The 16,880-nt window shown below is 41.4% G+C and overlaps 1 protein-coding gene across 1 annotated transcript in view; it reads left to right on the forward strand.

Annotated features, from left to right (window-relative positions):
- syt14a (synaptotagmin XIVa) overlaps positions 1-16,643 on the forward strand; it is a 53,608-nt gene extending 36,965 nt beyond the window's left edge. The window contains exons 6-10 of the mRNA XM_071914275.1: positions 8,551-8,822; positions 9,070-9,519; positions 10,690-10,879; positions 13,538-13,594; positions 16,330-16,643. Coding sequence (XP_071770376.1) covers positions 8,551-8,822; positions 9,070-9,519; positions 10,690-10,879; positions 13,538-13,594; positions 16,330-16,643 — 1,283 coding nt within the window. The remainder of the gene's footprint in view (positions 1-8,550; positions 8,823-9,069; positions 9,520-10,689; positions 10,880-13,537; positions 13,595-16,329) is intronic.
- The last annotated feature ends 237 nt before the right edge of the window (positions 16,644-16,880 follow it).

Below are 16,880 nucleotides of genomic sequence, written 5' to 3' on the forward strand. Positions count from 1 at the left end.
GAGAAATATAGGCATCTGTATTCAAATTTGGCCCTAGCAGTTTCCATCGGCTCTTTTTTTAAGGGCATTTTTGTTCACTCTCTCAAAGTAGAGTTCATTCACTTCAATAGAGCAGTCGTAAAAGTCGAGAGGCGGCTGTGTTGTTTTCTCTAGACTCCCACTGCTGCTTGTGTTTGTCTGTCAGTGTGAACAAGCTTTATCCTCAGGACATATGTATTATACATAAGGAGGATTGTGCAGAGGCTGCAGAAGCAGGGAGGGTGGGCCTGGTGGCTTCGCACAGCCTCCCAAAATAGGAAATAAGCAGGAAAGAGAGAAATAATCTAAGGTTTGTCTGGACCAATTTCCTTTCTGCTCTCTGATGTTATTTTGCCATCATGGCCAGTTGACGAGGACAGTGCTGGGTAGCAACATGTTACAGTAATTTTACTAGTAATGAGCAGTATAATGAATTTTAGTTGTAACATTACAGTCACCAATGAAAAAATAAGTGCTTACCTTTGCTATCACCACCTCTAAATAGAAGACTAAAGCTGAATCTCGTTTTCTTTATAATTAGTCATCGTTCTCTAACAAGTGTTCCCACTACTTTGATTTTATTGAGTGATGACAAGGAGACTGGACATCAGCGCTGTTTGGTTTGCTGATTATTCACAGGAGAGGAAGCTGACTTATCCTGAATTTTGAAGAGGAACAGAGAATGCAAAGTAATACATTGAGTAGTGGAACAAATTACTGCTCCAAAGAGTAACACGTCATAACATTTCTTTTGAAATGAGTAGCGAGTAATGAATTTGCTGCACTTGTTGAGCTGCTTGCTATGGCTCAGTAGCGTCCAGCCAGAGGAAACAATAGAACTTCCTTTAAACACGATAAAAATCAAAATCTGACCGATGAACATGTTGCAGTGGTCTTCACTACAGTACCATGTTCAGTTCCATCAGTCAGGGTTCATTCCTCTTTGCCTGTACACTATCAAACTTCATCACAATGTGGTAAAAATAAATATGAATCTTCTTGTTAGCTGTGCATTCTCACATAATCAGCTTGTCATATGCAAATCAATTTAGATGATGCCACACAATGGGAGAACACACTTCTGTGTTCTTCATCTATTGGTTTGAATAGACTGCTGCCATACAGTGGTGTCTTGTATGTTGATATAGTTGATATCTCAGACATCTGAGACAGCACATACTGTTTGTATAATAAATCACATTAGATAAACAGTGCTTTTATTTATGTATGTAATATGCCATAAGCTATATTTGCTAACATTCCTGTATTCTCCATAAAAGAGATGAAAACAACTGATCAATTATAGGGAGCCAGAGAGCTGAGATTACATTCAAATAAACTGATCATGAAATAGCTCTATCTAGCATCAAGGGACTGTACAGAATTCCTTTTTGCAGCATATATTGATAGCCATATATAGGCATAAAAAAGCTATATGTTGTATCTTGTGACAGCTTGACTTTCTGTGTTCTCTTTTTTTATTGTTTATTATTTTGTTAGGGGTGCCAGCCAGGTCTCTCTCCTGGCATTTAAGATTGGTCAGTCAGGTTTTGTTTCGTTTGTAGTTTTTCTCTTAGTGTTTTTAAATCAAACCTCACAAAGGATGAACACCAATCAAAATGTACACCCTACACATTGAATGACCATACTCAACCCAACAAGAACAACGCAAACACAAAATCTTAGTGCAGAACCAAAATATTCATATATTTAAAGACTTTCACAGAAAATGCCCAAAATCCCACAGTCCCAAAGTTCACAAACAAAAAATAATCAAAATTAATGAAAATGGGTGTTTCCGGGGGTGTACACCATCTAGTGGTGAAATCCTGATTGTCATAATCTATCATATCTGTGTTCAGATATCAGTACATAACCTTGTCCATTTGAATTTAACTGAGCTATAGTCATTCCTGGTTATCCTTCCATCTTAGTTCTTGGAACTGTGCTAGCAAGGACAGTAAGGATATTAATTATTATTAGTAGGCTACCAGTTATTCTCCCAGTTACAGCCCACAGCACCCCAGAATGAAAAATGTATATTATGCAAAGGGTGTTTGAATCAGGAATATGATACTGTCGTTGCAAGGACTGACTAGAGTACAATGGCTTTTGCTAACAGTGGATGGACCTTGCATTACTGACAGTGGCTGATCGATTGTCATGACGTTCAACCATCACATATGCAGCAGTTTGAGTAGATTTCTTTGTCAGATCTTGAGCACAACCTGGTAAAAGTCAAAGCTACAAGGTTCCAACTGTGCAAGGGTTCAGTTCTGTTTCCCTGTGTCCAGAACAACAAAGTGCTGCTCCTCTCATTTGTCATCTCAGACATTTATACCTGAATTCTAAAGAGTGAGAACTCCCAATTCAAAAAGCACAAACTGTCTCCCCACTTGGAGAGGCACGAGAAGACAAAACAAGGCGACCGCCAGCACAGAGAGGATGAAACTCTGGGAGGGAAGGGCGGGTTAGAGAGGAGGTGAGGTGAGAGAGGAGAAATGGTAACCGTCCCAATTAGCGGGCTAGAGAAAAGAGTAGTGCTTTTACACTCCAGCTTCCATCGAATCAACCGCCCCCAGCTTGGCAGAAAAAAAGGCTGCTCAAAATGGAATTGCCCCTTTTATCAAGCCCTCCATGACACTTAGTTAAGACTCTTTTGCCTCCATGTTGCCACTGATATGTGCCACTTTGAGGTGGTGCCTCACTGACATTATTAAGAGTGAAAGTTTCAAGAACTTGGGAGAAAGCTGGAACAATGATTTGGAGTGGATTACGGCATCATAGTGTTGAGCTTTTACAAAAGTTAGGCTGCAAAAGAAAGGCTTTTTTGCAAGTTTTTATTTTTTTATTTTTTTTGTGAGAGAACAGAGTTAAAGCATTCTTTGTCAGTCTCCCTTTGGGAGTATTACAATTGCCTGTGCAATTTTCGAGGATCCAAATTGGACAAGGGTGGCAGATTTGAGAATACAGCTGACAACAATATCCAAGACTCTTTGAAAGGGCCAGGGAGATGCTCAATATAGCCTTAGTCTTAGCCTTCCAGGCAACTGAATCATTTAGAAAGGTGAGAGGAATTAAATCTATGGCAGATTAAGAATTATTCACTTCGGTCCTTTAATGGTGCACATCTGATGTTTTATTTAGGTTGTGCATTTGAATTTGAGCTGAGGATTCATCTCACACAACACACTATGCTCCAGTAACGTGCAGTGAGGTCCTTGGCTGGGTAGGCAGTGAACTTTAATAAACTATATTAATGCGTATGATAGTCAATTAACACAGCAGCCAGAGCTCAAATCGCATAGATCATCGAAAAATATATATTAGTTATAACTCAATAAATAAGCCCACTGCAAAGTCAATCAAATAGCCTTTGTCAAAAATGTAAAATGCAGTTATATATATAAGTTGATACAAGAAGCCCAAACATATAATGAACAATCAAACTTAATCAATGCACACATACAGCCTACAATGTGCGTACAGTTGTGATGATCAGTGTAACTCTACATTCATTCAAAGGATGTAGACCTAATATGGCAGTCAACATCACACACCCCTAACACCCAAACGTTCATCGAATCATTACTGAACCAGCACATATGACAATACGCAATACATTATCTTAACCTTATGTAACATATTTGATTGTTTGAATGAGACGACCAAGTAGATCAACCATAGATATAGAATTGTGTCAGCGCAGAGAGAGAGAGAGAGAGAGAGAGAGAGAGACAGGGAGAGGGAGACAGGAAAAGGAGGCGAGTGGGAGAGAGGGAGAGCTTGGTGTCAGCGCACAATAATTTAAAACACCATCGGATAACATGCACAAAGCCAGTGGTGAAAACACAAGGCACTTACTTTATTTGTAGATGAAGTCCATGCGCCTATCCCTCTGAACAAAGATGTTGATAACTTTATTGTAAAAGTCTTCTTTGTCAGGTGTATTCCTCAATTTCATGAGTCTCTCCTTTTCAATGGAAATCAGAGCCAAGGATGAAAGCCTGTCCTGTTCCATCCTATTACGGCTGTAAGTCTTAATGCGTTTTAATGCTGAAAAGGTCCTCTCCACAGATGCGGTCGGAGCCGGTATCGTTAAGACCAGCTTCAATAGCTTCGTGGCCTCAGGTACAGTCTCCTGCAGGTCACTGTCCCTCAAAAAAGTAAGCAGCTGTACAGGTGACATTCCTTGGATCATTTGTGAACAGTATAATCCCACCAAATCAGACTTTAATCTAACTAGATCAAAGAATTTTGCGTATTTGGACAGGCTCTTCAATTTGTTACAGTCAAAATTAGCTGACATCTCAGCAAATTTCTTGCTGTCAACTAAGCCAAGGAAATCAAGCTCATTCAAATTGTCAAACCTGGTCTTCATTTGTACAGTGATGTTGTCAAGAACATTGTAGAAGATTCTCCTCCTCTCATCTATGGCGGATTCGCTGCGACGAGTATTGTTGTCTATCAGATTCAGTTCATTGCGTTTCTGTTCAAAACGAACATATAAACTATCAAACTGTTCGTGCTGATTGTTCAAGGCACACATAGTGTCTCTGACGCGCACACAGCATAGGCCAATGCCCATTGCCTTGTTCTGAAGAACATGAAAGAGCGCGTCTGTCACGTTAAATATGCCATCATAAGCCATCAGGAGAAAATAGGTGGATGCTTTTGATAGCCATAGATCAAATCCAGAGGCCATAGCGAGGGTCTCGCCATCCCAATCATCAGAGTTCTCCATCATTGTCCGGAACACTTTGGCGGAGATCTGGTAGGTGTTGGAGCATAGTCTGTACCAACCTGGAGTTTGAGTTCCACCTAACAGATGATGCTCTAGGGATGCGGCATTTCACAACTTCATCCAGTAGATGTGTGCGTTTGGTATACTTGCTGAAAAATGACGCAAGCCCTTCAACAGTCTTGAAAAAAAAAATGTTACACTCAGGAATGAATTTTGCCGATTGTGAAAGGACTAAATTCAATTTATGGCATAGCAATGCGTAAATATAGCTTCTGGCACTTTTTCTTTGATTTTTGCCTGTACCCCGTTGAGCTCCGAGGCCATCACTGTGCGACTAACTTCTCAACACAGTCATATTTCTGTAATACATCCAAGACATATTCTGATATTCCCTGTGCCCGTCTGTCATTACTCACATCGTCAAATCCCAAAAAGGCTTCTTTTACTTCACTGATGCTGTTGACATATCGCAAAACCACAGATATTTGGGCTTTGTTTGTGATATCTGTGGTTTCATCCACTTCGACTGCAACAAACGATGCAGTGTTTATGTCACTTTTTATATGAAACCTTATAACCTCCAGTGTTTCCCACAGAATTCGAATGTACTTGTGGTGGTAGGTGCGTTGGCAACGGGGGGGGGGGGGGGGGGGGGTTGAGTGCCTTTTTATTCTTGTATTCTCTTATATTGTCAATATATAGCCTAATATCAATAAAGGATCCCACTACCTGGATGGCTGAAAAATTATCTAATGTACTCCATTTTAAATAGTTCAATTTGTCAAACAAATAACCTGTATATATCTAAAGTACTTTGTGTCAAAGATAACATAACTTAAAAATATAAACAGTGCTACACTGTTCTGTTACACTGTTCTGTTTGTTGCTTGCTTTTGTCTACAAGGTGAATAATAGAAATGAGACTCCTTTTACAGAGAAATCTGCTTTTCTGTGCTGTCAGTCTTTCCTGTATCTTTACATCGTTACATTACAGCCTTTCACATTATTATCTGCTCTGTTTTACTGCTCAGCAGCTCCTCTGGTCCAGACTGTCCTGCTCCTCCTCAGGACCAGTCCTTTTCCTTCTTTGAAAATATTTTTCAATATTAATCTGGATTGAGGAAGCAAACATTCAGAATCAGAGTTAAAAAGTTAATATTAACGTTATCAGTCCACTCAGTGGATACTGACTAGCAGCTAGGCTATACAGCGTGCTAATCTCGGAAACTCAGCTGTATTCCGAGTAACATTAACTGTTCTTCTTTTCGGGAATTCAGTCGGCCGTCTTCTTGGCACGGAAAAAAAATATCCCTCACGCGTGTGCAGTGGGAGGCGAACAGACGGGTCCGGTGAGAGAGGGAGTGAGCGAGAGAGAGAGAGAGAGAGACAGAGACCGAGCAACAGAGAGAGAGAGGGGGATCAACAGAGAGACCAAGCGAGAGAGAGAGCGAGAGACAGAGAAAGAGAGAGAGCGAGAGAGAGAGATCGCGTGGAGCAATTAGGGGCTGAGCGAATCAATGCGCTACACGCAGTTTTACGATTATATAGTTTCATATAAAGTTTTCTGTGTGTGGGAAACCCCGGAAGGGTAGAGCGCGGGGAGATTGTCCACTAGTTAATCGATCGCGGATGGCGTCGTTCTCTCAGACGGATAAAAAAATAAAAATAAAAAATGCTAAAATGAGAGTGGATGTGGGATGTGGATTTTTCATGCTTCAGCAAAGCCCTTGGTAAATTGTTCAGATTGCAGTAACCCCCTTTCACCCACACGCTGTCGCTGGTCGAGAACAGTAGACAAGCAAAGCAGAAAAGCTTGCTAGCCTGGCTGCAGCCACACAGCCAGTCCTTCTTTTGGTACCATTCTGTTTGAAAAGTTTGTATAATCTTCTGTCCCTTCCTTTGATTAAGATCCGTCAGGTCAGGTGTTGGCTTCCCATTTGCGACCACATTCCTTTTTTCCTCAAAAGTAAATGTTGAAAATCGTTTTAGGTATGAAATGTCCATGTTGACAGGTGAAATTACAACGTGTAGTAGCTGAAGTAGCTAGCGAAAAAGTTGCAGCGCGCGAACAGTGCAGAGGACGTCGCAGTGTATGGCAAGCCAGACAGGTGGGAAGGAGTCAAAATACATCCATGGTCAAAACGCGTTATTTTAAAGAGGCAGTGTAGCACTGTGCCTCATCGTTGATACTGCTAGACAGTGTGAGAACAGACTACGCATGCGCAAAACTTAGAAACCGTTTGCTTTCATCCCACACGGCAGAGAGAGGCACAGGCAGACTCTGCCTCAGCAGCCTGCATTCACGAATGCTAGCTTTGGGAGCAAGCTATCCTGAATGGGGCATGCATTATATTGTTAAAACAACAAATTTTACGTTGTTTTTTTTTTTTGTTTTTTTACAACAATCTTAACAAATTAAAGTTAAGAATAAAAAGAAAAAATATTTTTGTAACTATCATGATATTTCAATTTTTTCTTATTAGCCTGGGTGAGGCACTGCCTGTCATGATCTGGCTCTTTGTGTTTTGCCCGCCCACCTAATCCTTTTCCTTTCTCCCTCTCCCTCAGCAGGTACATGCAGAGGGGCAGGGCCGATCTCCACGGGAGTGAGGCTCACAAGGCACACCTGTCTCTCATCCCGCAATCAGCCCGGCTTCTTAAGCCTGCTCCAAATTCTCCCCAGTGCCAGATGATTCCCGCACATGCTCGTGTCTCATGCCTCCTCGCTCTCGTGAAGATCTCCTGTCGTAGTGTTTCCTCAGCGTATCTCTTGTAGATACTCTAGTCCCAGTTTTCTAGTGAGTTTTTTCCCTCCTGGACACTTTAAGTTATTTTGCCTGTTCATGGTCTCGTTTTTTCCCGTCAAGGTGATTTTCTGTTAACTTTTGAAAATAAACTGTTTTTGTTCGATTCTGCATCTGGGTCCTGGCTCTCCTTGAACACACCCCTAACACTGCCTACCCTGCATACCCTGACTGCACATCACTGCTATGCTCATGAGGACAGGCATAGGAACTTTCATCTGTCAGGATGAAAATGAAACCTGCTACATGGAGACAAGTAGCATACAGTCGTGTTTGATTCGTTGCTCAAGAATTACATGAATGATAGAAGTTTTACTAGAAAATAAGAATTGTACATCAGATACATTGTTTGGCATTGAGGTACAGCCATTGATGAAAGATTTATTCTCACTCAGAGCCTCGGTCAAATCCAGAATAATTTGGCATGAAGCTATGCAGAGCTGCACGTTACTCACTGTATAAGCCTCAGTCATGAGCGCTTTACCATCAGTATGGTCAACCTTTGAATTCTGTATACTCTACTTCTATACGACTACATGGGTTCAAATTCTCTCTTCTCTCCATCTCCTGTCACTTTGTGCTGTCACTAAAACTGGATTAAAATACTTGACAAGGTTACCCAATCTCCTTCAAAATAAAAGTCAATATTTATCAATATATTGGGTGACAATAGCCTAGAGGTTAGAGAGGCGGGCTTGTGACTGGAAGGTGGCCGGTTTGAATACCCGGACCTGCTGGGAAAATGTGGGCAGAGAAAGTGAATGAGAGACTCTTTCCTCCCTCAACAACTACTGTCCAGGTGCCCTTGAGCAAGGCACTGAACTCCCAACTGCCCTACTAGAGCTGTGTAAAAGTACTGATCAGCTCCCAGGTGTGAATGTGTGTAACTGTGTGAATGTAAAGCAGGATGTTGCTGGATAAAAATATACAGAACACATATATTTTTATGGTCCTTGGTCTCACTCCTGACTTCCTCCCTACCAGCCAACTGCATCCAGCGGATGAGACGAACTCCTCCGCTCGATGAGCTTCAGCCGCCGCCCTACCAGGATGAGGATGGCTCTCCGCGGATGTCCTGCACGCCGTCGGACCTGGGCGACACCAAGTGCGATATGTCCCACGCCAGCGACAGCCCCCACCTTTCCTACGGCAAATGCCCCAGTGAGGGAAGCGGTGGCCAGGACACAGAGAGCTACCTCAACAAGGGCTATGAGGAGGACGTTCCCAGCGACAGTACCGCCGTCCTCAGCCCGGAGGTAAATGACACTGTATGCTGGAGCTACCATATAGTGTCCAGCTCATTTGTTCATGATTTAGAGTTGTGCACTTTGTATCTTAGCACAGCATGTTATGTCTTAAGGTAATAGTTTGGCAAGTCAGTGTGTGGCTCTTTGCACTAAGAGGTTTGCATATTGAAAGAAAATGGGTCCAAAATTGGGCCAAAGCAATTGGAAAAAACTGTAAGACACTTGCACATTGAGCATTTTGGTGGTGTTTCTCTAGGACATGTCAGCCCGTGGATCAGCAGCACAGCTCCCTAAGGGTTATGAACCAGATCCAGTTGCAAAGTACGGCACCCTGGATGTGGTTTTTGACTATGACTCAGAGGACCAGCGGCTGGCGGTGACCATCACGGCGGTAACGGACCTCCCTGCCCTCAAGCGCACCGGCAACATCTCCTGGCAGGTTCACCTGGTGCTGCTACCCACCAAGAAGCAGAGGGCCAAGACGGGAATCCAGAGGGGCCCATGCCCCATCTTCACGGAGACCTTCCGCTTCAGCCATGTGGAGTCAGAGATGATCGGCAACTACGCCGTCCGTTTCCGCCTTTATAGCGTGCGACGGATGAAGAAGGAGAAGGTTCTCGGGGAAAAGGTGTTCTACCTCACCAAACTCAACCTTCAGGGCAAAATGTCTGTGCCGGTCATACTAGACCCATGCTGTGCACTCCCGGTGAGTAAGATCAAAGTAGGTATTGGCCTGCAAGCGCTCCCTCAACACGTCATGGTGATTCCTCTTTCATATGATTGGAGACTAACACTTTCAGTCAGAATGAGCCGAATCTTTGCATCTGGAGAGAACATAAAGGTCTTGTTTTGCATCTGCTGATGTCAGCCAGCCCTTCTTGTTTGTTCGGTTTGTTTAATGTACTGAGGAATAGATACCATGTCCACAGCATTTGCATGATGACGCAGTGGCCATATTTGTTGACATTAGTGACAGGCACGCGACAGCTAGACAACATCAATAACAATCCTCAGCTATGGCTAGCTAGCAATCAGATAAGAGTCAGATAATTATAGTATGCTGTGTTATACATTGGTGCAGTAACAACAGCAACAAAAAAGGCTAGGGCTAGTTTTTACAGCATTCCTATTAGAAAACATGAAGCAACAGGAGTTGAGTCATCTTGCTGGGTTTTTAAAAGGTAAAACAACATTTTACCAGCATTTCATGGGTTACAGAGAATGAAAGTAACCTGCCAAAAGTAGCCTACCTAATTGCCTCATAATGAACGGAGATTATGCTTGTTTCTGATCTTATCTCCAACCATAAGCATTCATTGATTCTAAGAGGAAGTTGTCAGACTATACATTAGTCGACTTCTTATTTATTAAGCACATTTCCCCCACAATAATTTCATTGTGCAGTGGCAAAACAACAGTACAAATCGAGGAAAATAGGGAAACACATTTTTTAGGGTATACAAATTTCAGCACATCTGTACTGTTGACCCATCTTGACTTAGAGTTTTATTGATCGTGAAGGGATCCAGACCACCAGTTAAACCAATCTTTCCTTTCACCACTACTTACTAATTCATGAATACTTGCTACCAAATTGATGTTGCTGTTATGCATGTCAACAATATGGCAGCACTTTTGTATTTCCCAGTTTTGTACTGCCAGGTTTTGCTATACTATGGATTCTTATCGTATCTAGTGTGGGAATAGGAACTAAAGAGCACAACAAAATCGTACCTTGTTTACTTTCATACCTCATGATGAATTCTGAGCGCAGGTTATATTGCCTGATGTCCTGTCAAAATGTGTAACAGAGGTACATTTATAGTGACATTTCAGCCCAGTGAACAATTTTATGAATGGCTGCCAACATTTTCAGGGTGGGGAATCCCAGGTCAGCCTCTCAGAGATGTCATGCAGTGAAAGCGCCTCATCATTCCAGTCAGTCAGTCAGACTTCCACACCGGAGATCCTTGTGGGCCTGGTGTACAATGCCACAACAGGACGTCTCTCTGTGGAGGTCATCAAAGGCAGCCATTTCAAAAACCTGGCTGCCAACAAGCCACCCAGTAAGTACGCTAAAAAGTTCTGTAAGTTGTTGTCAAAAGTAAGAGTAATGCATGGTGTAAAAGGACAATATTTTTTGTGATCTGTGGTCCAGATATTAGGGGAGAACAGGGTAAGTTGAGGCTGTGGATAAGTTGAACCACCCCTTCTATCTGGGCAGCTATACACAAAATGAGTCATGTGATCAGGGATTTAGGAAGAGTAATTCATTTCTCTGAATCTGTGATGGAGAAAGTGTCAAGAGAGCCAGCTCAAAATGTTTTTTGCCTTGTCAGGTGATTTCATTATGGTAAAGATGTCTTGTACTTTATCTAAATGGAAGTATATATGTTTGAGGCTTTATTATATATTAAAGGTCCCATATCGTGGAAAACAGGATTTCCCTTGCCTCTTTGATTATAAAGGAGTTGGCTGTGCTATCTAAACATTGAAGTATCAAAATGCACGGTCGCCAACTAAATCCACACCATCCATATTAAAAAACCGAGCCTCTAAACGAGCCGTTTGGATTTCCGTAACTTTGTGGCGTCACAAATGTCATTATCATTTTGTAAGAAATAATAGGCTAAGTGTTTTTTTCAAAGCAGTTGAGCAGTCGCCATTGTCTATTTACCGGAGAGTTTTCCCTACCTATAGCTGCCGGCGCTGTGGTGTCTCACATTTCACTCTTGAAACGGTTAGCCAATTAGAACAGAGGGTTAATATTAATGAGCCTTGAAGACACAGCAACAGAAACAGCCTGTTCTTGGTAAGGCTCAGAGAGATGCTGGAAATTGAACATGTAAAAATGGATTGAGAGTGTTTTTGTTACATGACACCACACAAACAGCATTTAATGGACCTCAAGACATAAAATAAAACACTGGAAAGTGTAGAATATGGGACCTTTAATTTAAATTTGTGTAAGGTGCAATATGAGGTCATAAACTTCAGCTTAACTGTGGGCCTGATGAGCTATGTGAAGCTGTTAGAATGGTGGTTGCAGGGTTGACTAGTTGTACCAAAAGACCAATTTCTTGAATGTGTCGTGCGTCTAAAATTGTACTAGCTATCGAAAATGTTTACATTTCCATGTATACATAACAATTATTGTTTAAAATAAATATACATTTATGATGCTGTAGTTGCACAAAATAAAAAAGTGTCTCATTTTACCCCATTCTCCCCTAGAGTATAGCTCTTATCAGTTTAAAGGATACGGCTGGTGTTTTTAAATACATTTCTTATCGTCAACAAATCCTATGAAAATAACAAAATCAACAGTGCGTTTGCTCTAGTCCCACTACATTCCGACTTCCCACGCACCGTTTTTAGCCTTCAAACCGGAGGTCATTAGCTCCAATTGTAAGCTAAAAACCTTTAAATACAGCTCACAAAGACATAATTTTAAAAATCGCTAACTGTTACTGTGAAAAGTCAGGCTATTGTAGTTATTACCAAATCAAATTCAAATGGCAACAAATTCTTCATTACGACGGGGACTATTTTCAGTGCTACGGAACTACTTTCCTGAGATTTAAAACGTGTTTACGGTTGGCTTATTAAGTTGTTTGGGGAAAAAGTCGGCTGGCCCGGTGCATCGCAATGATGAAATATGCTGCCCAGAGCAGCTGACGTGTTTTTAATAGTTTTTTTTAATACAATGGAGTTCTATGGCTACTGAGACATGGCTTTATTGGGCATCGGCTACATGGACTTCACGAGACTTGTTAGTAAAACTAATTCATTGCTGATTTTATTATTTTCATAGGATTTGTTGACGGTAAGAAATGCATTAAAAAAACACCAGCCTTATCCTTTAACTGCAACTTATATCCAGTTATATTAACTTAAAATGAGTAATATTGTGTTTTCTGTGCAGTCAGACCATCACATTTGCTATAGCCTCAACCCTGTACAACACTCTTTCTGTCAGTATTTTGAAGACTGCGCAGGTCAGTGGGGATCACACAAAATTTGGAAAATTCTTCAAAGTTGTCAGTTTATGTATGACATCTATTTATCTGTTAACTAAAAGATGACACAGCAAACCATTCAAGCCACCACCATGTTTTGTGTTAGCATTAAGTTCTTAGTTCAGTTACATATCTTAAATTGTGAGTATGCAACTCATTGATTGCCCTAATTAGGGTAGCAATTCACCTCATAATGGGTGAATAAATGGTACTTGCCCACTTATAAGCATATCAAGAGTGTACTGAAGAAAACCAGGAGCTTTAATTATTATTACTAATTGTATTCGGTCTAAATGATGTGAAAAAGACATCCATCATACTTTAACTACATGCTACATCCCTCTATTGATATGTTCAAACATGACTGAACAACAGTTACTTTGGAGAAACTATGCACAGCTTGTGACTTCTCCAAGCAGGGGATGGTCCGATCTCTCTCGGCTGCACTATATGCGTCAGTTCTCCTCTGTTTTGATCCCTGTTGTCCCTCATTTCCTGGTCAACCTCCTCAGTCAGCAGGGGATCCAGCAAGTTCAAACAAAAACGGCCTCTTGTTGAACTTTGTGTGATATTGTTGGCCTTCTGACCCTGTTTCTCTTTCCTTGCATTTTCTCTTTGTTATGTCTGCACCTTAAACTCTCTCACCCCACTACCTATTGACATCTTGGTCCGTTTCTCTTACTGCTTCCCAACCCTTGTTGTCAGATGGGCTGTTCTGTTGTCTAAAACACTTGATAGGTGGCCAGGTTTATATTATCAGAGGTGAGTCTCTGTCCCTGCCGCAAACTGAGGTGCAATCAGTGTTGAACTCTCTTTCTCTAGACTAGAGGTTGGCAAAGTATCTTCATGGATGCAGGGTATAACAGCACAAGGCAGCATTTTCCAGTGGTCACTTCCCCAGCAATTATTTAATTCAGTATTTCATTACCTGGGGTTTATGAAACAAATGTAAAGTTTTTTCAGTAAAAATAGTTACAAGTTAATAATTTTTATGGCAGCACTTCTCCTCAAGCACTTTTCCTCCCACCCACCTTCTCAAGCTCTGATTGGTTGATTTCATTTAAGTCCAGTGTCTATGAAGACATTGGAGCAAAATCAAAGAGTGCCTGGTAAAAAGGGATGATAGGCACTATGACAAAATGGCAATGATTACACATTTCAGTTTTTCACTGTTACTTCTATCTCAAATATGCCAAATATACTGGGAAAATGCTACTCTCTAGGATCCCACCCCCAACCTATAAAATGTTGTACTACATTTTTCTATTACTAAAATGATCTGTCTTTATACATTTAGAGTAAATTCAATTAAAAACGCAGTTATCTTAAATCCTACTCAACCTTGAACTGGATAAATTAGCAATTATACTCATCCATGAAGAGGATTGCTAGCTGTAAACCTTGTCCACCATATTTATGTATGTGTATCTCATCTCCTTCCTACACCTTGTTATGCATGCAGTCGCTTGTCTACCCCTTAGCCTTCACTACCTGCCTCTTGCCGTTGTGTTCATGCCTGTGCTGCCTGGAAGCCATGAATGTTTTCATACAGAAGTAGCAGTTTTCATGCTAACTCAACCTGGTTTGCTTGGTGGCTGATGCGGTGTCAGCTAGAAGGAATTGCAGTATGTCAGTGACTGCTGGCTTAATTCAAACAGTATAGTTTGGCATGACTTGGGTGTAATTTAACATTTTTCAGCTATGCCTACATGAAGGACTTTTGATGTTAGAGTTTAACCTGGAACCAAGGAGAACAAATATTCATATAAAAAATACACTGCACTGTCCTCCTATTAACTGCTGTGTTCCTTCTGTTCATGGACTTATGAAAATAATAATGACTAGCTGCCAGATATTTTAGTATTGTTTGTATTTTCCTGAATAGCATCTATCCACCTATAGTCTTCAAATTGCATTTAGAAAATAGTCACATCTGGTAACACTAAAAAATCTTTGTGCAAAATCCTTATGGAGACCATGATTGACATTGTGCATTTCACAAAGTGGGAATAGTGAAGTTTGAGGATGCAGAGCAATTTCAAAGCTCTTTTTGTACCATTTCAAAACAGTACCAAGCCTTTGAGTCAAGTTAATCATCAGTCGCAGCCCCTCTCATTCACTAACAATACCAAAAAGCTGTGCATCACCGCGACTGACCACTTAAGACATCCACAGCTCTACAGAGCCCATTCAACAGCAGTCAAAAAAGAAATCAAGGCTATTTTTTTCACTGTGCCTTTATGTCAAAGAGAGCAACCGAATGTGTGATTCAAGGCGGTGAGCTAGGCGTTGGAAAGCAGCTGGCACTCGACAGTATGAAAGCCGCGGCAATTCATTCCTTATACTCCCTCTTAGACAAGAACATAATACAGAGCATTATTATGGAGTATGGTTGTAGACGAGGGGCGAAACACTCTCAAAGACCCATTGTGATTGCTAGTCTTGCCTCGCTTACTTTCAGTTGGATTTGTGGCTTCAGTTTATGTCAGAGTTTTTGCATGGAAATAAAGAGTGAATGAGAAAACAGTGAATACTGATTCACATGATAATGGCTGCAAATGATTTCTTTATTCCTAGGCTCTTTGGGGTTAAATGAATAAGATGTATAGGGATTTGATTTTTTAAGAAATAGAGGGGAATCAGCTGGGGAATAAAAAGTGCATGACTTGAGTGTGTGTCACACAGGCCAATAAAGTCCAAAGTATCAATAACGTAACTGCTTAACAGTAGACTTAAATTCTTGAATGCTGCACAAAACATGTACAAAGATAAATAATATTATATGATTATAATTCAAGGCCCATCTAAAACAATGAACCAGTATTTACAGTTATTTACAGCATTTATGTCATTGGGTATCTATCATTTTACATGTTTTGTAAAAGTGGTACAAGTGGTAATCCGAGAGATTCACATTTTTGATTATGTCTCTTTTATATTTGTTGCTAAGCGGTCGTTTCTGTGGTCATTCCTTGGACTTTCTGTTGATGAGGTTTGAGCTTCTGTAGATGGCGCTCTTTTCTTTGTCTGTTCAGCCATGGTGGCTATCACTGCTCATGCTCACTAGCCAGTTCTTCTTCTATTTATTCCAAACAAACTGCTGTTGCTGGACATAAAGGAATTAGACGGTAGGACGTATTTTTGAATTCACAGCTGCGCTTTGTGTTTGAGTCGACGAAAAATGCGTCCTATGTGATCACAGCTTTATGCATCTCCCACAATGATATTATTATAGTAGCTTTTTGGGAGAACATGTTACATTTTGCTACTGAGGAAACCCAACTGCAGCACTAGTAATGCTGCTTTAATTTAAAGTAAGCAAAAAAACTAGAGAGACATGAGGATTTTGCACAACTGTCCCATTACTTGAGTCAGCCCGAATTCATGATTACTAGAAACCACCATGAATGATGTAGCAATGTTCCCAAAGGTTTGAAAATGGGGTCTTTGTGTCATTTTCCCTCTCTAATTGTATCCTCCTCCTGTTTCTTGTGTAGATACATATGTTAAGCTGACCTTACTGAACTCCATGGGCCAGGAAATGTCCAAGTGTAAGACATCCATCTGTCGAGGTCAGCCCAACCCAACCTACAAAGAGACGTTCATCTTCCAGGTAGCCCTTTTCCAGCTGTCGGACGTCACCCTCATCCTCTCCGTCTACAACAAGCGCAGCATGAAGCGCAAGGAGATGATCGGCTGGATTTCGCTGGGCCTCAACAGCTCCGGAGAGGAGGAGCTCACCCACTGGACGCAGATGAAAGAATCTAAAGGACAGCAGGTCTGCCGCTGGCACAGTCTGCTGGAGTCCTAACAGGGACGAAACAGCGAAGGTCAAGAAAGTCGGCAGGGGTAACTGCACAGATCCCATCCATCCCAGATGGTTCAGAAATGGACAAGAAAGTAAGTTGGAATAGATAAGGGACAGATGCCCAAGTGGGATGGTAGGAACCAGGGTCAATGGGGATCAGAAAAAGGAGCAGAACCCCATGTGTCTGGGCTCAGACATGTTCAGCTAGGCATAGCATAAAAATGTCCATGGTGTGTCTAT

The sequence above is a fragment of the Centroberyx gerrardi genome, chromosome 17, assembly GCF_048128805.1.
Source record: "Centroberyx gerrardi isolate f3 chromosome 17, fCenGer3.hap1.cur.20231027, whole genome shotgun sequence".
Classification (NCBI taxonomy): Eukaryota; Metazoa; Chordata; class Actinopteri; order Beryciformes; family Berycidae; genus Centroberyx; species Centroberyx gerrardi.